The sequence below is a fragment of the Geotrypetes seraphini genome, chromosome 10, assembly GCF_902459505.1.
Source record: "Geotrypetes seraphini chromosome 10, aGeoSer1.1, whole genome shotgun sequence".
Taxonomy (NCBI): Eukaryota; Metazoa; Chordata; class Amphibia; order Gymnophiona; family Dermophiidae; genus Geotrypetes; species Geotrypetes seraphini.
The window spans coordinates 128,198,601-128,225,632 of NC_047093.1; the positions used below are offsets into that span (position 1 = coordinate 128,198,601).

Here is a 27,032-nt window from a genome sequence, read left to right on the forward strand (position 1 = left end):
ATGTCTTTTTTTTATTATTATTTGCACGTGCAGGACTTCTACACTGTGCAGCTCTACAGTTTTTCTGTTTGTCAATGGTTTATGCGAATGTATTGCGCGGGGTCAGCAGTTTTCTTTTTAGTGCTGGCACTTTGGGCTCCTTTTACTAAAACGTGATAGCGTTTTTAGCGCTCGCAGAATTTGCGCGCGCGCTAAACCCACGCTACGTGGCGAGAACTAACGCCAGCTCAGTGCTGGCGTTAGCGTCTAGCCTGCGGGGCAGTTAAGCGCGCGCTGAGTGTGCGCTAAAAACGCTATCGTGGCTTAGTTAAAGGAGCCCTTAACCTTTTGGTTTCCATCCCAAGTAGCAATTTGAAAATTGTGGAGGTAATAGTGAGTGGCATTCACTTCCCCCCTCGTCTACTAAACCGTGCTAGCGGTTTTAGCGCAGGGAGCCGCGCTGAATGACCCGCGATGCTCCCGACGCTCGGAAGAACTCAATGAGCGTCGGGAGCAGTGCGGGCAATTCAGCGCGGTTTAGTAGAAGAGGGGATTAGCATTTAATATTTATATTCAGTGCTACTGCTGCTACCAGGTGACGGGATAATGTGCGCCAGACGCCAGCGCACCAACAATTCGGCGCAAGACAGAAGCGCGCGGGGGAAAAAATAATTTTTAAAGAGCTCCGACTGGGGGCTTGGGGTGGCAACCCCCCCCCACTTTATTGGTTAGTGTTCGCGCTGCCATTGCGGGGGGGGGTGAAACCCCCCACATTATAGAGAAAACAGAACTTTTCCCGAAAAAAATCAGAAAAAGTTCCGTTTTCGCTATAATGGAGGTTTCCAACCCCCCAAACCCCTCTCCAACAGCAGCACGAACACTAACCAATAAAGTGGGGGGGTTGCCACCCCAAACCCCCTGTTGAAGCTCTTTAAAAATTACTTTTTCCCCTGTGCGCTTCTGTCTTGCGCGCTGGCGTCTTGCGCGCTGGCGTCTTGCGCGCCACTGACTATGAACCCTGCTACCATGAGTATCCTTTTAGTTTAGGCCTGCTAATCAGCAGAGCAATACCTGTTAACAGGTAAGCAACTTTGAAAGTTTTGCCACCGAATATCAAAAGCCAAAGACAGCTGTGGTTTTCCATGCTGGACTTCCCCAGCTCTCCACAGATGGAAAGAGTCTTAGCATGTATTCATTAGTGTTTGTAGAGTAAGTAGATCTATCCAGGGCAAAACAAGACTCTGGAATTTAAAAGGAATACAAACTTTTTTGCAACATTTGTTCGTAGTTAGCAGATTTATTTTCAGTGGATGGTAACCCCCACCCTGCCCCCTCACAGTAGTATCTCAGACGTTTTGAGGGGCAGCATGCATTAATCTCCTGCTTGTGAAGGACTTTGAGCGGGTTCACTCAGTTATTCTGATGCCAGTAATGCTTCATAGGATGAAGCCAGACTCCTAAGTCAAGATGGCTTTTTGAATGACGCACATTCCTGACCTATGTTTTGTACCCGAAAAGAAAATAGCTACCGTGGAATTCCTCAAGAGTGGGGAAATGCTCACGACTGGCAGATTTTGATAATCATCTTTCAGTCTTATAATAATAACATTATTTTTATATACCGCAATACCACACACAGTTCAGAGCGGCTTACATAGGAAGGGTTCAAAGTGGCGCGCTGACAATCCAGCGCAGACAATTCGGCGCAAGACAGAAGCGCGTGGGGGAAAAAGTAATTTTTAAAGAGCTCCGACGGGGGGTTTGGGGTGGCAACCCCTCCACTTTATTGGTTAGTGTTCGCGCTGCTGTTGGAGGGGGGTTTGGGGGGTTGGAAACCTCAATTATAGAGAAAAAAACCCACATACCCCCGCAATGGCAGCGCAAACACTAACCAATAAAAGTGGGGGGTTGACACCCCAAACTCCCAGTCAGAGCTCTTTAAAAATTATTTTTTCCCCTGTGCGCTTCTGTCTTGCACTGAATTGTCGACGCTGGATTGTCGGCGCGCTGGCGTCTGGCACGCGATTATCCCGTCACCCATAGGAAGACATTGTATTCAGACAACGATATTACAAAAAAACTTTCAAAATTACATTAGCATGGTAAGATTAATCACATTTTTCCTGGAAGAGTTTTAGAAGTACATCAAGGCAGAAGTGGAGTCAGAGAAATGTATCAACGAGATAAGTTTTGATCAAGTTCCTAAAAGTTTGGTAAGTTAGTGGCGAACTTACAGGTTCTTAATAATAATGTTCAAGCCAAGGAGCATTTTTGTTGTTTTATGATAAAATGTTGGCTGTTTCTCACTTGGAAAGAATAACATCCTCTTCAAGCTGTGTAAGATGCGCCGAAAGCAACTCAAGTCCGTCAGCTGTTTGGCCTGGGTCCCACAGAGGCAGAGCTGCTTTAAAAGTTGTGAGCAGAATTCGGCAGGGGTAGGAAAGACATATCACCTTTTTTTTTTTTAAGCGAACTTGACCCCCACAGTCTGCACTTCATTTTGCAAAATGCCAAAGCTGAACTTGCACATGAGAGGTTAAATATTCACAGATCATCCCCCCTCTGCTCGAAACGCCAGACAAATGACTATTTTTATTTTAACATTCCCTTGATGAAGATAATGATAAACATCTGTCACTTCTCTGCTTAGCCAGCAAAGGCTCTTATTCCAATCCTGTAATTTAAACAAAGGAAAACTCCATGTGTGTACTGTACTGATATATCCACCGAGAGGGGGGGGGTAAGGGGGGCTTTAGTTTTCCTTTGCTTAGTCTGAACAGAACCAAATCAGTGTCCCTGCACGTCTGTTGTGTAGGTTCAGAGCCATACATTTCACATACTGTTTTCTGTGGTACAACCAAAGCACAATTTGCATATTATATACAGGTATTTCAGTTTTTAAGCACTAAATTTATTCCAAGTTTCAAGTTTATTATAAATTTGATTCATCGCTTACTCAAAATTCTGGTGTCAGGTCAAAAGCGCGCCGGGACAAAGACACGCGCAGACAATTGAGCGCAGCGCGGAGGGGTGCGCCGCAGAAAATTACTGTTTTAGGGCTCCGACGGGGGGGGGGGGGGCGTAACCCCCCACATTTTACTGAAAACTTCACTTTTTCCGTTTTTAGGGAAAAAGTTAAGTTTACAGTAAAATGTGGAGGGTTACAACCCCACAACGCCGCCGCAATCTCTATTAAGTAAACTGGGGGGGCTCCCCAACAAAACCCCCCGTTGGAGCCCCTAAAAACTGTAATTTTCTTCGGCGCGCACCTCCGTCTTGCGCTCAGTTGCCGGCGCGTGCCTTTGTCTTTCGCGGGGTTGTCTATGAACCAAAATTCTAAGAGATGTCCAACACATTAAAATTACAAATTTCTTGGGGACACAAAACAAACGAATAGAACTAACCTGACAAAATATTAAACAAAAGGAAAAGATGGGGAGAGAAATACAAATTGTTGATAGTAAATAAGACACATATGGGGGAAAAAAACAATAGGAAGGGCGAGAGGAGTGTGCTTCAAAAAAGTTGAGAAATAGGATTCAATTGAGGCTCCTAATCAAGCTTTCTAGCTATCAAATGCATCTTTCAAAAGAAAGCTTTTCAACTTGCTCGTGAATCCGTCTAGATTGCGTTCTTCTCTTCTCTTAGGTAAATGTGAATCGTTCAACAATAATCACAAGCTTTATAACTGTTGATAAAGACAGGAGCTGCTTGTGCAGGTTGTAATTCCAAGCTCATTTATTGCATGTGTTGAATAGTTCAGATGCATAAGAAACAAACCATAGCGAGAGGGGACTGAAGGAGCTAAAGGCAGAAGAGATCAAGAAGTAGAGTCAGTTCTGCATTCTCTAATTTCTACTGTTCCCAGCAAAGCTCCAGAATGATCTTAAATGGTGTCGATTCTGGTTGGGTCTTTTTGGACTTGTATCCATTTCTATTCCCTTTCAAATTCTAGCTTAATTCTGTGGTTAGTTCATGTCTGAGGATTTTGGTGAGTTTTTTTTTTTTTACTTAAGAATTGCACGGAAAGCCTTCCAGCTTCCAGAAATCAGTGAGTATTCTTTAAAAAGAAAGGGGAGGCACTAAGGCAGTCACATGTGGAAAAGGGGCTCTTTTGTAGACCTACAAAGAACGAAGAACACGGGCTGTTTTCTCTCCATGTGCAGTCGTTAAGGTTTTGCATGCAACTGTATCCACTGGTGGTACAGAAAAGCTAAACAGACTTTCTGCTTCATTGGTTCCCTCCAAATACTGAATTCCAGGAAAACCCTGCTGACTAGAAAAGGATCCCTTTCGCAATACCTCTGCTCTAAATCACTCAATATTCTTATCCACTCCTTGGTGATTTCCAAAATTGATTATTGTAACGCCCTTTTTAAAGGAATTGCACAAAGTGAAATTAGGCGATTACAAATTATACAAAATACTTCCATCAAGCTTATAACAAAAACAAAGAAATTTGATCATGTAACACCACTTCTTAAGAATGCCCATTGGCTTCCGATATCTCATAGAATAACTTAGAAATTATGCTTACTCACTTTCAAATCATTACTGTTTAAAACTCCTGCATTTATTTTTAAATTATTAATTCCTTACTCCTCGAATAGAATATTACGGTCAAACGAACAACATTTATTGACAATTCCTTCTCTTAAGATCATTAATACTAGACGGCAATTTATTTTTTCCGTTACGGCCCCTCAAGTCTGGAACTCTCTTCCAATTTATTTGAGAGAAGAACACAATCTGGATAAATTTAAGACTAACTTAAAAACATTTCTTTTCAAAGATGCTTTTGAGTGATAATTCTCACCCTTGGATTTATTAATTATGTTGATTTTGATTAATGAATTTTATATCCCCTACCCTGTGTTTTTTCCCTGACTATTCTTTCTATAATACTTTGTAGTTCAAATCCCTTTTTCCCTTTTTTCTTGTTTGTGAAGTTTGTGAATAGTCTGGTTTGATTTTAAGTCTATGTTAAATATTGTATTACTTTTTAATATTGTAATTTTTAATGTTTATTATTTATGTTCATTGCTTTGACGTATGATTAAGTGATTAATCAAAAATACTAATAAACGTGAAACTTGAAAGTTTTGCTAAATCCTTTAGCATAAGAAATATGGTAATGTTATTTGCAATATATGTGGGCAGGCATTTCACCTATAAAAAGAATGTGTGTTGAAACTTAAACTACTAAAAGCTTGTGGGTCATGAATCAAATGGATATTAAATAGCGTATCAAGTACAATTCAGGGTTAGGAACTGAAAGTAGGGTTTATTCAGAACACTATTTATCCCAGGACAAGCAGGCAGCATAGTCTCACATATGGGTGATGTCATCCACGGAGCCCCGGTACGGACACTTTAAAAGTGCATTGCCACTTTAAGATCTTAGAAAGTTTGTGATAGTCTGCACTGCGCATGCACGAGTGTCTTCCCGCCTGACATCGGCGTGCGTCCCCTCAGCTCCGTTTTTTCCACGGAGCATTGAGGTCGCGTTTTTCAACAGATTCATAGGTTCGGGATTGATACAAATGATTCAGACATTGTATAGCTCTCCTGCTGCAAGATTGTATATCTAATATAATAAAACGGTAAGCCGCGCATGCGCACTTCCTAAGCGTGCGTCCGTTTTCCGTGAGCTGTAGCACACATAGGAAGTGCGCATGCGCGACTTACGGTCTGGCCTCAAGTGACATGCGCGCCCTTCCCTGCTCTCCACCGCTGCCGGCCGCTAACACCCCGTGCCCTCTCCGTCGCCTCCCGGCTCCAGCGGCGTAGGCAGCACTATAAATTCGCTGCTTCGCGCCCTTCTCTGCCAATTTCCTCTGCCGCGTCTCTGATGACATCATCGGAGACAGACGCGAGATTAAACATATTAATTAAAAAGAAAAGGAAAAGAAAAGAACTAAACAACTTCCATTACAGTATCAATCATCTCTCAAACAAAAGTCCACATTATAGGAAAAGCAATTCACATTGATAGGGCCTTATATTATACAGAAATTTATAATACCATACAAAAATGCAGTGTTACTTCTTCAAATAAATGAAAACTAGACCTTATTCCACTGTGGGAGCCCTGGACAGCATTACTCCTTTAGCCTCAAGAAAAAATCGTAACTGCGGGGGATCAAAAAAAAATATATGGATGTTGATCCAACAAGATCAAACATTTACAGGGATATCTAAGTTGAAACTTAGCCCCCAAAGATAGTACAAATTGTCTCATTTCCAGGAACTCTTTCCTTCGGAATTGAGTTAATTTAGATACATCCGGAAACATAGAAATCTTAGAGTCCATAAAGGTCACCTCTTTAAGCCTAAATAACAGCCTAAGAAGTGCCTCCTTATCTTGCTGAAAGACAAATGTCACCAGAAGTGTAGAATATGAAATGACTTCATCCTCTGAGGTTTCCAAGATTTTCATCGGGACAAACTGAATTCCACCAACGGCATCTTTACTTTTGCATTTTGTTTCTATACAGGCTGACAAGGAGGATGGAAGTCCTGCAGATAACTTCTCTATGGATCCACAGTTGGAAAGACAGGTTGAAACCATTCACAACCTTGTGGATTCCTACATGGCAATCATCAACAAATCTATTCGTGATCTGATCCCCAAAACAATAATGCATCTGATGATCAGTAAAGTGAGTAAAAAAAAAGGCCATTTTGAGATTTTTCTTGCTCTCATCTTGGACATGACTTTCCCTACTGCCTCACTGAAAAAGAAGTCACTTGTACTTTCTCAATATCTCTTTGTTACCGGCATTCCTCAAAACAGTCATGCGGTTTTCTTAGGGCTAAGCAGGTTCACAAATTGGAAGATGGAGAAAGAAGCCTTCATTTTAGTTATATGCATATTAATGTAAGTTTTTGAGGGGTATCCACTGTTTATCACTTCATCTTGTCTCCCTCTCATAAAGCACTTTCTCATTCCATATTAAAGATATATGGTCCCGGGGGATTCCGGTGTTGGGGGTGCTTTATGCTTACCAGCAGCTTAAGCATTATATGGGGTCTCTCCCGGTGGGTTCTCTTTCTTGGGAGTTCGGAGTTCGATTCAAAGACTTTTTGGAGGCCTCAGAGGAGACCAGTGCCTCGATCTCTTATTTTCATAAGGGATTACTTACCTTATTACAGAGGAGCACTTTTAAATGGCAGAACAACCTTACTTGGCCGCTAACTTTACCTGTTTTACTGAAAGCTATAAAGGGAATCCCGGGGTTGGTGGGTAGTGCAGACCTTCAAGAGAGCCATTATCGAACTATGTTGAGGGCTTATGTGCCCCAAACTCAAGCTTATCATATGGGGAGTGTATCCCGCAGCTTTGTTTAAAATTCCTATGTTCATGAGCTGTGGGCATGCTCTCTGGTTCAAGGGTTTTGGCGACAGATGGCTGGGTTTTTTGGGTTCAATCTTACACGTTCTGATCTCTCAGCACCTGCTATGCTGTTTTGCCATTTTACTTTGTTCAATATGTATCTGGCTCGGGTACGTCTATTTCTTAGTAAATATTATATTGTTGGGAAAAAATGTATCATGATCCATTGGCTTTCGGATCAACCTCCTTGTATTTGATTGTGGAGGAATAAATTGAATGAACTGATGAGATGGGAAGCGAGGGTTGCTGCTGGCTCTCCCAAACGACGCAGGACTTTCCTCCAAGTGTGGACACCATTTTTGCAGGTTTTGAGTCCGAGGGGTCGTTGTCACATTCTGAATACTTTATGAGGTGCTGTTTCTTCTTTGTTGCCTTGCCTAGATTGAATCTGTTTGCTGGAATCCTCTTAGGGGGAGTGTGTGGGGGGGGGTTGGAGGGTTGAGCTCTATTGTTATATTTTGAATTGTTTGTCTTGCCTGTATCTTGTCTGTTGTTTTGAGTATAATAAAAAGATTTTCAAATAAAAGATACATGGTTCTCCTATATTTAGAACTGCACCTTTTGCATACCTCTGTGAAAAAGTGTTACAAAAAGAGAGGAGGGCAAAGAGGGGAGACGGGAAAGATGAAAGGGACTAATGCATGTGAAATGTAAGTTAAGGATACTACTAGAAAACTGTCTGCAGTTCTGTATTACAGAAGGGTGCATAGCAAACAAGTCATCAAATTTATATCCCCCAAACCCTTCAGTGCTGCAGCAAGGGTCACAAAATCTGGATCTTGCTACAAAATTATGCAGTCTGCTGTGGAACTGTATTAGACCAGGTCCAGGTCTACAGTGTAGCAGCTTACCAGGATTAGTCAGGTGTATATGTGTATGTAATGCTTGAGGAGGGGTGGAGGGCTCGGCGGGAGGGAGCTCTCTTTGGAGGGGTGCTGGGATGAAACAGACAGGAGGGAGGGAGAGAGGAAGTGGGAGGATCTCCTTGCTGGTTCAGCTAATCCCAGGCAGAGGAATCCCCAATCAGCTGAGCTGGCAGGACTCCCCGAAGCTGCAGTTTCAGGGAGACTTGCTGGCCCAGCAATGGACTATTTTCAGGATCCCCTAGCAAAGATGAGCACTGGACATGCAGGCCAAGGTTTTCTGGGCCTACATTTCCAACTCCTGTCTTTGCGTAAATCACGCCCATGTAGGCACTTTAGGCTACTTAATGCCACTTCAGGCATTGGCCATGCCTACTTTAGCGTTCGGCAGCCTGAAGCGCTTACGTAGGCGTGATTCCAGCACCTTTTATGTAGGCGCTTCAACCTCACCATTTTTTTGCTGTTTGTAACGGATTTCTTCAATTAACTTAGACGCAGGTTTTAGAATTTCCTTGTTAGCTCCTAATTCTGCAAACTTTATCACAAAAAGATATCATATAGATATATTTGTATTAAACAGAATGGGAGATAATGGGGAGCAGCTTGTTGAAATCTCCTTTTAGCTTTATAATAATGGCATGTAAGAAATTCTTTTAACCAAGCTAAAACCTGAACTGAAATTCCAATTGCACATAGTTTATATAGCAGTATGTTGTAATCTGCAGTATTTATTTATTTATTTAAAAAATCTTTATTCATTTTACATCTTACAACAAATGTAACAATAGATAATAGTTAAATTGAATTGAATACAACACTTGAATCTCTATCATATTCAACATTAAAACATTAAAATTTTTAACCCATTCCCTCCCAATCCAACTATAACCTACACATGTTCACAAAACTCATATACAATATTCTTTATTATTGATCTAAATATTTAATAAAATTATAAAAACCCTCCTCCCATCCCTTCCTTCTTATTGCATTTATAATGGAAAAATGGTATTTATTTATTCATTACAATATCTTGTCAATGCCCCCAGATTTTATTAAAATTATTATAGTTCCCTCTTTGTATGGCAATTGCTCTTTCCATTTTATAGATGTGACATAATGAATTCCACCAGAAGCAATAATTGAGTCTCTTCCATTTCTTCCAATTAAGTGTGATTTGTTGTATGGTGACTCCTGTCATGATCAATAAAAGCTTATTATTGTTAGACAATATTTAACTCTGTGCCCTCATTGATATTCCGAATAGAATTGTATCATAAGATAATGCCACATGGTTTTCCAATAAACAATTTATTAGACCCCAAATAGATTTCCAAAAGGCTAAAATAAAGAGACAATAAAATAATAAATGATCTAGAGTCCCTACTTTGAGATTACAATGCCAACATCTATTAGACTTAGAGCTATTCAACTTTTGTAATCTAACTGAGGTCTAAAAAGCTCTATGTAAGAGAAAAAAACAAGTTTGTCTCATAGATGCGGAGACTGTAGATCTCATTCTCCAAGGCCAAATCCGTGGCCATTGAGACGCAGTAATCTGATGCTTAATCTCAATGCTCCAAATATCTCTAAGACCATTTTTAGGCTTCTTTTTAACTAATCCACTTATCAATTTATACCACTGTGCGGCCTGCTGACCCAGAAAGTCCACCTGAAAGCATAAGAACTCCAAACTATATAGATTGTTAAGGGTTTTCCATTCAGGGAACCCCACCTGAATGGCCTGCTTCAATTGCAACCATCTAAAACTTTGCGATTTATTAAGGCCATATTTATATTGCAATTGTGAAAATTCAAGCAGTTTACCATTTGAAATAACATTTTCCAAAATACGTTATCCCTGCTATCATACAATGCTTCCAGATGACCTTAAATCCGCCAATTTGAATCCTGGAGTTTAGCTATATAGTCTGATTTGTTGACTTTTGTATTGGATCAGATGTTAAATTATTAATATATCGTAATGTTTTCCATGTATCCATTAATATTCTGTTTTCTTTATACAATCTAGGCATGACATAATCGTAGAGAAAACATGAATTGCCATTCCAACCATAACCAGTCTGGGGTATTATCTGGGTTCTGGGAGGACCCAATACATATCCTGGTGCAAAATATAGGCTTGATGATACCTATAAAAATTTGGAAAATTTACCCCAAACTCTGCAATTGGTTTTTGTAAAGATACTAGGGCGATTCTAGGAGTTTTACCTAGCCAAACAAATTTGGTAAGAATACTGTTTAACTTTTTATAAAAGTACCCTCTAAAAAAACTGGTAACATACTCATTTGATAACAAACCACAGGCAATATCATCATCTTAATCGTTTGAACTCTCCCCCACCAAGAAAGATGTAAAGGGTTCCATTGCTCGCACATTTCTTTTACCTTCAGCAACAAAGATTTTTCATTTTCTTTCATTGTGTCTTCCAGCGTATTTTTAATCCAAATTCCTAAATATTTTAATCCATCTTCCTTCCATATAAAAGAAAATGAATCAAACAAGCCTTTTGTGCAATGCACATTTAGTGGAAGAACTTCAGATTTACTCCAATTTATTTTATAACCTGAGAATTTTCCAAATTTTTCAATCAATTCAAGTAAGCATGGAATGGTCTTTTCAGGATTTCTCAAATGAAGCAATATATCATTTGCGTATGCAGAGACCTTATTTTCCCGATCTGAATAAGGAATACCCTGTATTTCCTTTACTTGTTGGATAGCTAATAACAAAGGTTCTAATACAATATCAAACAACAAAGGAGACAGGGGACAGCCTTGTCTAACTCCCCTCTGCAAACTAAAACATTCAGAAAAATTATTATTTATATATAATCTAGATGCAGGGGAGCTATACAGTGTTTGAATCATTTGTATAAATCCTGACCCCATTCTAAACCATTCCATAGATTGATACATGAAGGTCCATTCCACCCGATCAAAGGCCTTTTCTGCATCCAAGGACACAGAAAAAGCCGGATCATTCCTGGCTTTTGTTAAGTTCAACATATGAAGAGCCAATCTGGTGTTATTAGATGAATGTCTCTTAGCAACAAACCTAGTTTGGTGCATATCAATAATGAAAGGGAGAGCCTTGGCTAAGCATAAAGCTAATATTTTAGCTAAAAGTTTTCCATCTACATTAATTAATGAGATAGACCTGTAGTTTGAAACCAATGTGGGATCTTTATTTGGCTTTGGCAAAACTATAGTTAATGACTCTGCCATAGTACCCATAATGCAACCTTTAGTTAGTTGAGTCTGATATAAATTTAATAAATGTGGTAACGGTATTTTGAAATGCTTTATAAAACTCTACTGTGAAACCATCACCACCTGGAGCGGATCAAACTCTAAGAGACTTCAACACTGTTTCTAATTCTTTTAATGATATAGGCTCTTCTAAACTTTTTTTAATATGATCAGGAATCTTCGGTCTAGTAATTAATCTCAAAAATTCTAATCCATCCCCTTTCTCTATTATAAGGCTCAGAAGAATATAAGTCTTTATAAAAATTTAGAAATTGATTTAAAATATTACCAATTTGAGTATGTATATTCCCTTTTTCATCTTTAATTGCAATAATTTTTGTTCTTCTCTTCTTTGCTTTAAAATAATTTGCCAATAATCTTCCCGCCTTATTTGAATTTCCATAATACAGAGTTTGTTGGGAAAACAAATCCTTCCTTACCAATTTTGAGGATACTTCATTATATTTACCTTTTGCTTTTAATAGAGCCTGTAGAGTACCATGCTCCCATTTATCAATCAATTTAGATTCTAAAAGTTTAATTTCTTTTTCCAAATTAGAAAATTGCTTTTTAAATTGTTTTCTAATATAAGCAGAATATGAAATAATATTACCTCTCATGGTGGCCTTAAAGGCATCCCATAAATTTTCCATGGAGACTTCTTCTGATATATTAAATTGAAAAAAATTCATTCATTTTTAATTGAAATTCTTCAAGGAACTTTGTATCCGCAAGCAATATATTATCAAATCTCCAAACAGAACTGCTATTCTCTTGTTCATCTAATTGAAGTTCAATCCATATACCACCATGATCAGACAAAATAATTGGATCTATGGATGCTTTTATCGCCTGCTGAACTATTTTGCTTTGAGACAAAAATATAATCAATTATTGAAAAGGATTTATGAACATGTGAACAAAAGGAAAATTCCCGATCATTGAAATGAAGTATTCGCCATATATCTTTTAAATCACAAGAATGTACCAAATTATCTAACCCTAATGATTTTATACATTTACTCGGTTTTTTTCCATTAATGGATCCATAACAGCGTTAAAATCTCCAGCTACAACTACTTTAGAAGTAGCCAGTGGGAGTATCAATTGCTGTAATGTTTTTAAAAATTCATTTTGATTCAAATTAGGGGCATACACATTGAACAATGCCAGGGTATTATTCCCCATATTCATATTTACATGTACCCATCTACCTAGGGGATCTGAACCAATTAATTGAAAATTAGCTGTACACTTCTTATTTATAAGAATAGCTACCCCTGCTTTTTTCCCTATTGCTGGGGCGAAAAAACATTGTTTCACCCAACCCCCTTCCAGTTTTCCTGAGTCTACCGCAGACAGATGAGTCTCTTATATATAGTAGATATCAGCATTCTGTTGTTTCAAATAAGTGAGTGTTTTTTTTCCTTTTGATCTGATGGTTGAGGCCATTAACATTCAACGAAAAAATTTTAAACGCCATCATAAACTTTATAATCAAATCATAAACTTTATAATCAAAATATCTAATCAAAATCAACTATCTAAAATCATTCTGAATCTCATGAACACATACCATTTTCCCTAATTTAAATTTTTGAACATAAAATTTACCCCCTTTTAACCCACCCAAACCTCCCTTTCCATCCACCCTACCCCCCTCCCCATATTAATAGAAAAAGTGAAAACTTGAAAACACACATATCTGCAGTATTGTATCAAATGCTGCCGTAAGATCAAACTGCAGCAGCATTGCAGATTTACCCTTTACATTAATATTTGGAGAAGACCCAGAGGAATCTTAGATGTCACTCAAGAAGCCTGGGAAGCTGAACCTAGCCCAGAGAAGAACCTGGTAGATTACATGTTCCAGATGCAAGAAAGATTAAAAGAAAGCAGGGAGGCTGCAAAACTCTGCTTAGATAAGGCTGAGGAGGTGCAAGCACAAGTCTGCAATAGGACAGCTGTCCAGAGATCATTCCAGCCAGGGGACTGAGTCTTAGTACTCTTGCCTTCATCAGAAAGTAAGCTGCTATGCAAGTGGCAAGTGCCTTGATAGAAAAGACAGAACCTGTCAACCATAAAGTGGCCCAACTGGATAAGGCAAACAATGTAAAGTTATTTCATGTCAATCTGTTAAATAAATGGACTCCACTGTCCATGGCTCTCATTATGGAAGACGACTTCAGACCAGAAATCGTGATGTAGTCAAAGCCCTTTGGAGACCAGCTATCAGCCTCACAGAAAGCTGACTTGGAGCAATTAGTTCTCCAGAATGGAGATTTGTGTTCTCCAGCATGCCGAGCTGGACCCATTTGCATTTCATGCTGATATCACAGATCCAGGATAGGTGGTTTGTCAGCACCCATACTGGATTCCAGAATCCCATCAATAGGCTGTGGCTATGGAAATAGCCAATAACTGTTGTTCCAATGCAATAGGTGAGACATTCTAGACAGTAGGGTTATTTCTCCATAGCCGCGTGCTGCTGCAGAAGGAATCCAGATTTTTCATTCTGCCTCTCCCCATTTTATTATTTTAATTTGAAATAATTTAATCCCCTTTTCGGGTAATTCAGTGCTTGGAGCGATTTTGAAGCTCTGCTTGGTTGAAAGATCACATACTTTGGTCTGTAAATGACAGGCCGATCCCACTGGGTACCTGTTAGCCAGCCTGCATAGTTTTCTCTGGAGTTCAGGGCCATCCCTGAAGTAGTCTCACCTTCTGTTAATCAGGGGTCGAGTGCAGGCTGTTAGGAGGAGGCTCAGCAGGGTCTCGTAGGGTTCTGGCTGCGTTGTTGCACCTCCGTCCATCCCAGTGTACATCCATTGGTCCACAGAGGCAGAGATGTAGTCACACTGGCAGCCTGAAGATCAGCTTTGCAAAAGCATTCCCAGGTTTGTGGCAGTGGAATTTCTCATCCACTACTAAGAGAGCTGAAAGCAGGCTGCAGCACTGATCCTGTCAGGCACAGTGAGTACACAGGCTGATAGCCTGTGAGAGACATTGAGGGAGGTTGGAAAAGTGGGGTTTTGAAAGTTTCTGGATGTTCCCTTGTGTTCCCTCCTGAAAAATCCTAAAATTGCCATTCTTACAGTTTAGGGAGTTTTTAAAACATTTTGATTTTGGTGCAGAGTTTTTGACAGTGGCCATCTTAGATTTTTAGTGATCATTTAAAGTTCCCTGCTTTTTCAAAACTGCAAATTTTGCCCAAACACTTATAAGAATGGAGTCTTTAGGCTCTCCTAATGTGGATTCTTGCCAGGATTGTGCAAATTTAGAGCTCTCAGAGCGTCCTTGTGCCATGTGACGAGTGGCGCAGCTGGGGGGTCTACAGTGTCCAACTTAGCTTCTCCCCTGTTGAAGCAGGTAACCAAACACTCAGCTAGCCTGGCGGGGTGGCTGACGTTGCTTTTGGGGCTCAGCACAGCTGGTACTTCCGTCAGCCAGGCAGTGGACTCTCCACAGCCAAAGAAACACAAATGCAAATCATCTAAGAGTGACTTTCCACCCCAGGAGCTGGACACTTTATAAAAGTGTATGATATATAAAAAAATATTCAAATGTTACAGAGTAACCTATATGGACCAAACAATACATTATCTGAAAATAAGCATAAATAGTTAGGTTTGGTACATTTAAAATTGAAACAAACATAATTAAAAGCGATGGAACTCATTAAGAAAGAACTGCGACTAAAGTGTGAAAGAGAGAAATGGAACAGAGGAATGGAAATTAAAGACCATCAAAAATTATTTTGACCTTTTATCCTTTAGACTGTTGATACAGGCATTGGTATTATCTATATTGGACTACTGTAATATTGTTTATTTGGTGCACCAAAGAAAGTTGTGAGAAAATTAAGATTAGTGCAGAATATGGCTGTTCGCTTGATATTTGGACTGAAGAAAAGCGATCATATCAGTCCTTATTACTGATTATTGCACTGATCGCCAGTGGAGGCACGAGTAATGTTTAAATTTTCATGCCTCTGTTTTAAGTCAGTTTGGGGATTGGCAACTATTTCATTTCTTGCTATATAACCCCGTGAAGATAACCAGGAATTGTAGCCTATTTGCATACCCGAAGATTTTAGGCTGTAAACTTAGGTCTTATTTAGACAGGATGCTTGCATTTCAATCAAGCAAACCGCCCTGGTTGGGTAACTATATCAGCGGAGCCATGCTGTCCTATGGCACTTTCAGAAAAGAAATTAAGACAGTATTATTTGATAAATTTATCTCTTAATTGTGCTTTTATTCTTAACATAACAATTTTACTGTATTAATTAAAATTTTTAATGTCTTTTTAAATAATAGACTGTATTCTTACCATTACTATTTTGTAATTCCCTGATTGTCCAGTTTTCTGTTCTGTGGAAACCACCTAGAATTCTTTTGATTAAGGCGATATAGAAAAATAAAGTTATGTTATGTAAGCTATGTTATGGAGTCTGATTGTAACATAGTAAATGATGGCAAATAAAGACCCAAATGGTCCATCCAGTCTGTCCCACCTGACGCAATTTTAAAAATTTTTCCTTCTTCTTCATAGCTATTTCTGGGCAAGAATCCAAAGCTCTGCCCGGTACTGTGCTTAGGTTCCAACTACTGAAGTGTCCGTCAAAGCTCACTCTAGTCCATCTACACCCTCCCAGCCATTGAAGCCCTCCCCAGCCCTTCCTGCCCCCAAACGGCCATATACAGATACAGACCATGCAAGTCTGCCCAGTACTGGCCTTAGTTCTTCAATATTTACTATTATTTTCTGATTCTAGATCCTCTGTGTTCATCCCACGCTTTTTTGAACTCCGTCACCGTTTTACTCTCCACCACCTCCCTCAGGAGCGCATTCCATGCATCAATTACCCTCTCCATAAAGAAGAATTTCCTTACGTTGCTCTTGAGTCTCCAACCCCTCAACCTCAAATTATGTCCTCTGGTTTTACCATTTTCCTTTCTCTGGAAAATATTTTGTTCTACGTTAATACCTTTCAAGTATTTGAACGTCTGAATTATATCTCCCCTGTCCCTCCTTTCCTCTAAGGTATACATTCCAGCCTCTCCTCATATGTCTTTTGTCGCAAACCTCCTATCATTTTCGTTGCCCTCCTCTGGACTGCTTCAAGCCTTTTTGTGTCCTTCGCTAGATACGGTCTCCAAAACTGAACACAATACTTCAAGTGGGGCCTCACCAATGACCTGTACAGGGGTATCAACACCTTTGTTCTTCTACTGATTATGCCTCTCTTTATACAGCCCAGCATTCTTCTAGCAGCAGCCACCGCCTTGTCGCACTGTTTTTTCGCCTTTAGATCTTCGGACACTATCACCCCAATGTCCCTCTCCCCATCAGCCTCTCCCCTCCCAACATATACGGCTCCTTCCGACTATTAATCCCCAAAGGCATTACTCTGCATTTATTTGCATTGAATGTGTTAAATCAGTTAGCATACCTTTGTAAAAGGACCCCTTAGTGCTTTGGGATATAAAAGTAAACGTTTAAAAAAAATAAGCTTTTAGTGAAGTAAAACCTCTGTTCTAAGCAGAAGATTTTGCTTATTTCTATTGAGCTGTAGAGAAATGAGATTTGGGCAGAAGTGTCTTACAATGAGTTCACACTTTCAACTCTTTTCTGCCATTCCCTCCCTTCCCACTGTTTCTGCATGGCGCTCTCTGGCTCACTTAGTAATAATGACTCACTCTCTGGTTTTCTCCTTAATGCTCATTATTCCCAGTTGGACAATGCTCAACAATATCTCAGAAAAAAGTCACTACACATAAAAAGGAAAACCACGAAGTACTTTCCTTATGAGTCAAAGCACTGAGGCATGGTTCTTCTGGGCTTTTCCTTCTAATCCCTATTCTCCGCTTAAAGGAGTCGCCAAATGCGCTCAGTTTACTGATGTTTGTACTGTGGGGCAGAAAGGATCACCTTAAATCCTTTCATTTTCCTCCTGGTTTAACTGTCAACATGAAGTGCTGTTGGTTCTCTGAGCTTGCTCACTCTGATCTCCATTTGTGTTCTGTTGAGCATGCTTCTAGAATCCTATTTTATAAAAGCATTTCCAATGTAATAGATGAGACATTCTAGGCAAGTGGGTAGTGTCCCCATGGCCACGTGCCATCTATAGAGGGAATCCAGTTCAGATTTTTCTCTGTGCCTCCTGTGTAATTCACTGGGCTCCTTAGCTCCAGCTAGTTTTTTCCTTCTGCATGCCTGGTAGCCAGCCTGCTTAGATTTCTTTGAAACTCAGGGCTGTCCCTGAAGTTTTCTTACCTACTGTTAAACAGGGGTCAAGTGCAGGCTATTAGGCGCCCTTAGGAGGCTCAGCGGTGTCTTGCAGAGTACCAGCTGCATCTTCTCACCTCAGCCTGTCCCGGTGTGTGTCCATCGGTCCACAAGGGTGGAGATGTAGTCAGGCATAGGGTCTGACTGGCAGCCCTAAGATATGTGTCAAAGAGGCATTCTCAGCTAGAGACAGTGATTCTCTGATTCCAGCTACTATATGAGAGCTGAGGCAGGCTGCAGCATATATCTGACACTGTGCACAGTGAGTAAAGGCTGTCACAGCCTGTGAGGTGAATCAGCAGAGGACTGATAAATGAGGTTTTAAATGTTTCTTCATGTTCCCCTTTGTTCCCCCACCTGAAAAATCCTAAAATCAATGTTGTTGTTTTTTTACTTTGTGAGTGTGAAAAATATCACGATTGTGGCATGAATTTCTTAGCAGTGGCCATCTTGGATTTATAGCAATCTTTTTTTCAAAAGCTCCCTACTTCTCCAAAACTGCAATATGTGCCTCAAAACCTGTTGGGATGGAGTCCTTGGGCTCTACTAATGTGAATTCTTGCCAGGATTGCACAAATTGGGTGCTTTTAGAGCGCAAAACTTAGCCTCTCCCCTATACGCTCAGCTAGCCTGGTGGACCGGTCTGTTTTGTTTTGGGGTCACAGCACAGCTGATGGTTCCGTGCGCTAGGATGCGAACTCTTTGCAGCCTCTGAACCACATATTTCAGTCATCTCAGGGTAACACTGCACCCCAGGAACCGGAGGCCTTCTCAGGTTTATGACACTTTGTGGAATGAGTTTTGCTGTAGTCATTATTTCCCTGCGCAGTCCCTCTCCGCCTCTGGTCTGTCTCTTTGTGATATTGCTTTTATGGACATGCATTCCTCTCAGTCTGCCGCTGTTCCAGTGCTGCCTGATCCTGATCTGAGTGATCCTTTGGATGATAACCACCTTGCTGGCTCTTTATTCTCCAGCATGAGAGACGGGGGACTGCACTGTGGCTCTTCGGAGTCCTCAGAAGCAGCTTTGCCAGTCCTTATTTCTGAGTCTCGGCAAGGGTTGAATTTAGACACTCAGCCAGCTCTGTTCACCTTTTCCTCCTAGCTTTGTGGAGTGCGCTCCCAGTCTTGCGCCTTCCCTGGCACCCTGATGTGAGCATTTTACCCTCAAAGCAGTATGTCTCTCGGGATGCAGCTAAGTTAGCGTGGACCATATCTCACTTATCCATTGGCACAGGGGTGCCAGCAGCTTCTGGGTCAGCCTAGGCTGAATTTTTTTAGTTGTGCTAGTGACTACACGCACCTCCTTTCTAGTGCATGGTGCTTATGGATATGCAGGACCACCAGATGGATATAAATACTCTTAAAAATTCTGCTTAGCATGTGAAGTTTTATTTGCTTTATGTCTTTTGTCATCATGGCAGTCCTATATTGTTTCATGCCAGCTTTCTTTCTTTGCTTTACTCTTCCAGGTCAAAGATTTTATAAATGCTGATCTCCTGGCCCACTTGTATTCCTCTGAGGACCAAAACACACTGATGGAGGAGTCAGCGGAGCAGGCTCAGTGCCGAGATGAGATGCTTCGTATGTACAATGCCCTTAAAGAAGCACTCCAGATCATTGGGGATATAAACACTTCTACAGCATCTACTCCTATACCACCTCCCGTGGATGATTCATGGCAACATTCACTCAGGTATTCCTCTATTGGAGATCAGTGCTCAGAAGACCACATAGGAATCCCACTAATAAACAAACTTCTCAGCATTTTTGCACAAGATTTAGCTTGCACATTTTGGGGGTAGCTTTATAAAGCTGCTTCCATTCATAAAGCCTGTTTATATCATTGTGTGGTTGCACCTACTTTGCATAAATATGTCATTCCCAGGGGTAGTTTGAGTAGAAGTAAAGTTGTGATGTTTGTGTGTAGTATATAAAATTGGCAAGGGCATTAACGTTTATGTGCTACTGGAGCTCATCTAGGAGCACATTTTATAAAGTGTCATAGTATCTGTTGCCTGCCTTATTTTTTATTGTTGTTTAATAGGCCTTTCTAATGTCTCATATTTGGTTGTGAATTACCGTGTTTCCCCGAAAATAAGACAGTGTCTTATATTCATTTGGGGCCCAAAAAATGCACTAGGTCTTATTTTTGGGGTAGGGCTTATTTTTTTCATGTAAATGATCATCTCTCCCTTCCTCTCCTTCACCCCAATTCTTCCTCTTTGCTTTCCCCCACATGTGCAACATCTTTCCTTCCCTCTCACCCATCCCCTTGTGCTTTCTATCTACAGCATCTTTCTATTTCTCCACCCCTCCCATCCCCCTGTGCAGCAGAACCCTTGCCCAGCTTCCATCCTTCCCTCCCTCCCATCCCTCGTGCAGCAGAACCTTGAGCACCCACCGCACAGCCGAACCTCCAATGACCCTCCATCCTTCCCTCCCAACCAACCCCCGCTGACCGCGACCATAAATACCTTGCTGCAGAGGAGCATTGGGCCAGCAGCACTCACAGGCTGTTTTGCGGCCTTCTCGCTGGGGTCGTCTGTGTACTGATGGCAACTTCAGAAAGAGCCGCTTAACGCCCTCCCAATCTCTGGACAAGGTCGTGTGTTTCTTCCCAAGGCACTCATATAGATACTTCAACAACAGATCAGAGATCTCCTGGACCATCTGGACCTCACGGCCTGGCATTATCTGCAGATTCTGGGGTCAATGGCAGCCTTGGAGGTGATCTCCTGAACCAGAACTCCCTTTACAGGAGTCCCTCCTCTCTCATGGGTCTCCACAGTGTCATCCCCTTCAGATGCCGCTCCCCTGAACGGTAGCAGCTTGAGCTGGTGGATTCAGGGGGTGGCTCTCTGCCAGGGCTGGCTTTGGATTTCCAAATGGATGACTCTTATGATGCGGGGACCGCTCCATTCAGGGGCAGTGGACTCCTCGTCTGAAATGTTGGTCAATCAGTCATCTAGATCATCAGGCAATTTGGCTGACTCTTCCGGAAGGAAAAGCGGTGCAAGTATTCTCTGACAGAGCTGCAGTGGTGGTGTACGTAAATCATCAAGGGCACAAGAATCACTCTCTTGGGCCAGGAGGCTCACATGCTGTTCCGCTAGGCAGAAGTACATCATCTGTCTTTCTCAGCAACCCATGTGGCTGGAGTCATTGATGTTCAGGCAGACTTCCTCAACTGTTGGGTCTTGGACTCGGGAGACTGATCCCTCTCACAAAAGGTGTTCTATCTGATCATACAGCAATGGGGTCAGCTCCAGGTGGCCTTGGTGGCTTCAGCAGTGAACTTGAAGGCCAGGTGCTTTTTCAGTCAACGAACACAGCATGGAAGCCTAGGGCTTGGACGCCTTAGTTCAGCCCTGGCTGGCTCATGAGCTCCTGTACGTGTTCCCTCCGTGGCCTCTGGTTTGTCGGGTCATCCATCGGATAGCTACGCATCCCGGTCTTGTGATTCTAGTGGCTCTGGATTGTCCTTGTTGCCCACAGTAGGTGTATCTCGTTAATCTTCAGCTGGATGAGACACTTCAGCTCCCTCTTCATCGCTACCTTCTCAGTCGGGGGCCGGTGCCCATGGAAAACCCATGGCGCTTTGGTTTTATGACATGGCTCTTGAGTGCTCTGCCTTGATGCAGCGCAGTTACTCAGATGTAGTTATTTTCACTTGAAGAAACCCTCTACTATGGCTTCTTATGCCAAAGCCTGAAAGGCTTTCCAACAGTAGTGTGTTAAAGACCAGATGGAACTTAAGAGGATTCTCATTTCAGTGGTCTTAGCTTTTCTTCAGGCGGGCCTAGAGGAGAGTTTGGCAGTGGCCTCCCTTAATAGTCTGGTTACAGGCTTTTCGTGCCTTAGGTGCTAGATCGCTTACTGCTTGTCTAGATGTGACTAGGTTTATGAGGGAGCACTTCGTTTGCGACCTCCCTTGCGTCGTCTTTTTCCTTCGTGGAATCTTAACATCGTTCTTCAAGGCCTTGGAGAAGCCCCATTCGAGCCACTGAACAATGCTATTCTTCTGCATCTGGTGATCAAGACTATCTTTCTGATCACCATTGTCTCAGCACGGCATATTTCGGAGCTTCAGGCTCATTCATGCAGGGAGCCCTTTCTCCATATACGGACGTAAGATTTGTTCTCGCACTGTACCTTCCTTTATACTAAGGGTGGTTCTGCCTTCCATGTCAACCAGGAGGTTTCATTTGTCTGTGTTTCATTCCACAGGCTCTTGTGCAAGTTGGATGTCAGGAGAGCCTTGATCTTGACCTTAGACCTTAGATCAGGGGTGCCCACACTTTTTGGGCTTGCGAGCTACTTTTTAAATGACCAAGTCAAAATGATCTACCAACAATAAAATTAAAAAAAAACACAAAGCACACTGTACGCATAGAAAATGTTAATTATCATTCCTATTCCAGGGTTTTTCAAAGAGGTCAAAGCAGATGGCTCTATGCACTATCACCTCAGTAACAACCATACAAAAATAGACAAATATACCCCCCTCCCTTTTTACTAAACCACGATAGCAGTTTTTAGCGCAGGGAGCTGCGCTGAATGCTCAGCGCTGCTCTTGACACTCATAGGCTCCCTGCGCTAAAAACCTCTATTGCGGTTTAGTAAAAGGGGACCTTAGTGTAAAATATAAACAGCACATATAAATTCAGACACATTTTGATCACTAAATTTAAAATAAAATCATTTTTCCTACCTTGTCTGGTGATTTCATGAGTCTCTGGTTGCACTTTCTTCTTCTGACTGTGCATCCAATCTTTCTTCCCTTCTTTTAGCCTGTATGCTTCCTCTCCTCCAGACCTCATTCCTTCCCCCAACTTTTCCTTCCTCTTCCCTGCCCTTTCTTTCTCTCTGCCTCCCTTTCTTTTTTTTCTGTTTCTCTTCTTTCCTTCTGTCTCCCTGCCTGCCCTTTTTCTTTCTTTCTCCCTGCCCTCCCCCAAGCCACTGCCACTGCCATTGCCATCGGGGACCAAGGCCCAAACGCCACCAAGCTCTCCCTGCTTCGGCCAACCAGCATTCCTCTCCCCGACGTCAATTCTGCCATCGGGAAGAGGAAGGCTGATCAGCCCAAGATCGCGATCGACCTATTAGGGGAAATGCTGCCGGGTCCTGCCTTCGCGGAAAAAGAAAGTAGGCAGGACCCGGCAGGAAGAAGAACAAATGCTTGTCTCCTGCATTAGCCCATAGCGAACGCTTGCTTCAGGGCTCTCAACATGTGCGTGCCGGCTTCCCTTCTCCCCTCCCCCCCCGGACATAACTTCCGGGTTCGGAGGGAAGAGAAGAGAAGCCGGCATGCACACGTTAGAGCCCAGAGCATAAGTTCGCTACAGGCTGAAATCTCCAAGCCGGTTTTTTTTGGGGTTTTTTAATGTTCAGCAGCGGCAGATGAGAGCTGGGCGGACCGCCCAGCTAAAAGGCCCTAGGGAGAACACTGGGAGGAAGGCTGATCGCCCGTAGATCAGGACGGCAACACGAGTCTATCACGGAGCCCGGGATGGGCTCCGCGATCGATTCACGTTGCCTTCCTGAGCTACTGGTCGATCGCAATCGACGTGTTGGGCACCCCTGCCTTAGATCAACAGCTGACATTCGAATCCCACACCAATATCCTAATCAAAAATTTTTTCCACTTACTATGGGAACTATGCACACTAAAACCATTCTTTGACTTCACATCATTTAGACTGTTGGTCCAGTCATTGATCCTAAATTCACTGGATTATTGCAACAAAAAAAACATCAAGAAACTGAGGCTGATCCAAAACACGGCCGTTCAACTAATCTTTGGCCTGAAAAAATGTGAACACATCACCCCATATTACAAGAAACTTCACTGGCTACCCATCAAGGCCAGAATAATCTTCAAATTTGGCTGCCTCTGCTACAAGACACTCCTCAGCACTGCTCCCACCTACCTCCTGAAACACTTCATCCTACAGGACATACTCCGCTTCCCACGCAGAACACTCTTATTTACATTCCCCTCCCCCAAAGGATGCCAATTCAAAAGATTCCTCAACAGGACTCTTGCCTTCCAAGCAGGGAAATGGAACAACACCCTAAGCGACCTAATCATGAATTCACTAACATACCACAGATCAGAAAATCACTAAAAACACACTTATTCGACAAATTTGTCTGAACCTCAAAAATTGCTCAACACCTACCACTTCTTACACGTTCCCCCTCCCACCCTCTATGCTGTCCAACCACATAACCACCCACTTACCCCTTCCCAATTCTATCCAATGTTAACTCACTGTTATCAGCACCTCTTAATGTACGCTCTCTTGAACTGAAAGGTATGATGGGATATAAATAAAGCTATTATTATTATTACTATTTGGGGAGGACTAATGATTTCAGGCTGTCTGATCAATTTTTTTGTCCTGACTGCTATGCCTCACCGGGTCAGCCGGCATCCAAGTTCCCGATCACTTGATGGATTCTAAAAGCTATTTCCATGACTTACATCGCATGTGGCAAGCAGATGCCGGTTTCTCTAAAAGCCCACTCGACTAGAAGTGTTGATGCATTATGGGCAGGGTCTCGCATGATTCATCTTGATGAAATTTGCAGGGCATCTACTTGGTCTCTTCTTCATACTTTTACCCGGTTTTTCTGAGTGGATGTGGCAGCTCGGTCTGATGCTGCTTTCGGGACCTCAGTTTTGTGGGCAAGCTCCTCTGTCCCTCCCTAGATGCTACCGTTGCGTTACCACTGAGAATAGTCAAACTTTAAGCAAAAAAACATGAAAAAAAGCAGATCAACTGCAAAACCTTAGCGTATGGAATCCTACTAACAGAAAGAAGATTATTGAAAGTAAAAACCTAATCTTCCAATACATTTGGACAGGCAAATCTGTAAGGCCTTTCAATTACAGACAAATTCCTTCAATATGTCCAAGTTGCCTTGCAAAATCAGAAACGGTGCAAACCTCAGCTATGGGATTCCCTTCTTGTGTGGTTAGGTAATCCTACTTATCAATTGAGAAAATGAAGTTCTGACCTCTGAGCTCTGCTATAGATTGAGGGGACTTGGTGACACTGGCTGCTTGGGAAATCATGGTCAGAAAATCCTATCTTTTGCTGGTGTCATCATATGACTTTGCCCAGTTGGTGTGTCTGATTTATCCTGCTATTTGTGGAAAACATCTGTTGCAGGTAAGCAACTTTACAGTCATCCATGTTTGTTTTATGAATCTGGCTGTGTTTTCTTAAGGCTTAAAAGCTTTGGGGGGTTGGGTTATCTTCAGTCAGGAGAAAGTCTACTGTTATTTCTGAGCCAGAATGCACAAATAGTGGAAAAGAAAAGTTCTGACAACACATGAATAAAAACTAGTGTCTGATAAGAGATTTTCTTTGAAACATTTATATTAACTAACCTTCTGTGTTGTTATTGTTTAGCAGATCACCCTCTCCAAGCCCATCAACTCCACGGAGGCCAACCTTATGTGCTCCGTCAACTAGACTATTACCTGGCAGAGGACCTGTTCCTGGTATCCTGTCTCCAGGCCCTCATGTGGGGGCTCCTCCAGTTCCATCCCGCCCAGGCCCTTTAGCTCCTTTCTCCAGTAACAGTGATACACTTACCAACCCTCCTCAGGTTCCTTCCCGGCCAGCACGAGCTCCTCCCAGTGTCCCAAGGTAAGGAGTTAAGAGAGGGACACTCTGGATACAGACTAAGTAGAGTTCACCAGGTCTATCAATCTACACATATTAGTTGGAAGTAAGAAATTAGAAAATAAAATGTTTTTCTTACTAACTTTTGAATGACTAGTTATCCAAAACTAAGCAGGTAGTTCATGGAGCCATGGCTATTATTTTCATGTATTCTTCCCTGAGCATGCTTTCTCTGTGAGCTTGCATAACGGCCTCTCTAGCACAAGCATGTCAGAAAGGAAGTTAGTGACCAGGAAACTGGAGTCTGTGTTAGGTGTGGTCACTTGTAGCATTCCCCCTCTCTCAGGCAGAATTCCAGGAAGCCCTATGTTGTTACCATTTGCTGGTAATAGCCTGCAAAAATGAAATTCTCACATATGAAAAGCAACGAGAGAGTGGAATATAAGGTCAAATCGCTTATAAAAATCCACGGTTTCCATGCGCTCTCCAAAGCATTTGAACATTTCTCCAAGCAAACAAACTTTAACTAAATCACCTTATTCTAAAGCATTTTCAAACAATCCCAGATGTGTTATGGTCTTCTGGTGAATGCTGAGGAATAATGGAACTTGGTGTGGGTTCAAAAATGTTGTCACTTAATGAAAATGGATGTTCAAAACCCAGTTCTTTAAAGAATAAGACAAAATATTGACAAGAACTGGATACACATTAAACTGACCCTTTTACTGGGTTTAAAACTTTAGCAGTTCTGGAGTCTTTCTTTGAAATTTGATTGAAGGGAAACTTCAATAGAAAAACGGTTACTTCCTTGTGCTGTATCCTGGCAACACATGTATCCATGCAGTACAAAGGTTGTTGTAGATGGTTTAAAAAATCTCTATGTTGAAGTTTCAAATTATGGAGACGCTTCCCCTGTGGTGGAGATAAATGTTTGCATGTGGGCATTGTGTAAAGGCAACTACCACAGAGAGTTGCATGGAGACAGGAATCAAACCTGTCCCCGTCCAAACCGGCTGGAATCAAACCCATCCCCGCAAGTAATCTCCTTCCATCCCCGCCCCTCCCCAAAGCCTTCGGAAGTAGTTATTTTGTTTAATTATATCACTGGAGTACATTAGAGGCTCTGGCAGAGACCTGTTTACAAAGAGGTGTATTTTCAAAGCGCTTAGAGCAGTGATCTCCAACTCCAACCCTTTGCAGGGCCACATTTTGGAATTGTAGGTACAGTGGTACCTTGGATTACGAGTATAATCCGTTCCAGGAGCATGCTCGTAATCCAAAATGCTCGTTTATCAAAGCGAGTTTCCCCATAGGAAATAATGGAAACTCACTTTGATAGGTTCCCCCCCCGAGGCCAGCAGCGCTACTCCCCCCCCACGAGAACCGGCATTGCCCCCCCCGAAGGCCCCCCTCCCCGCGAACCGGCACCCTCCCCCCCGCGATCCGCACCCCTCCGCCGCGACCTGAGGTCCTCCCAACCCACCCGAACCCTCTTTTTACTTTGCTGTAGCCTCCGCAGCGGCACCGGCACCAGCATGTCCTGTGCTGGTGCCTGAAGATCTGCTTCCTGTGCTGGGCCTTGAGAGTTCA

The 27,032-nt window shown here is 42.1% G+C and overlaps 1 protein-coding gene across 7 annotated transcripts in view; it reads left to right on the forward strand.

Moving 5' to 3' along the window:
* The window catches only part of DNM3 (dynamin 3), a 241,736-nt gene extending 215,581 nt beyond the window's left edge, over window positions 1–26,155 (forward strand). For 4 of the 7 annotated variants that reach the window (XM_033961013.1, XM_033961015.1, XM_033961017.1 and 1 more), the window contains 3 exons: window positions 6,477–6,641; window positions 19,275–19,498; window positions 25,227–26,155. In XM_033961013.1, the coding sequence (XP_033816904.1) occupies window positions 6,477–6,641; window positions 19,275–19,498; window positions 25,227–25,470 (633 nt within the window). In that variant the 3' untranslated portion in view covers window positions 25,471–26,155. The remainder of the gene's footprint in view (window positions 1–6,476; window positions 6,642–19,274; window positions 19,499–25,226) is intronic. The other 3 variants (XM_033961014.1, XM_033961018.1, XM_033961020.1) reach the window with 1 other exon arrangement.
* Window positions 26,156–27,032: the final 877 nt, after the last annotated feature.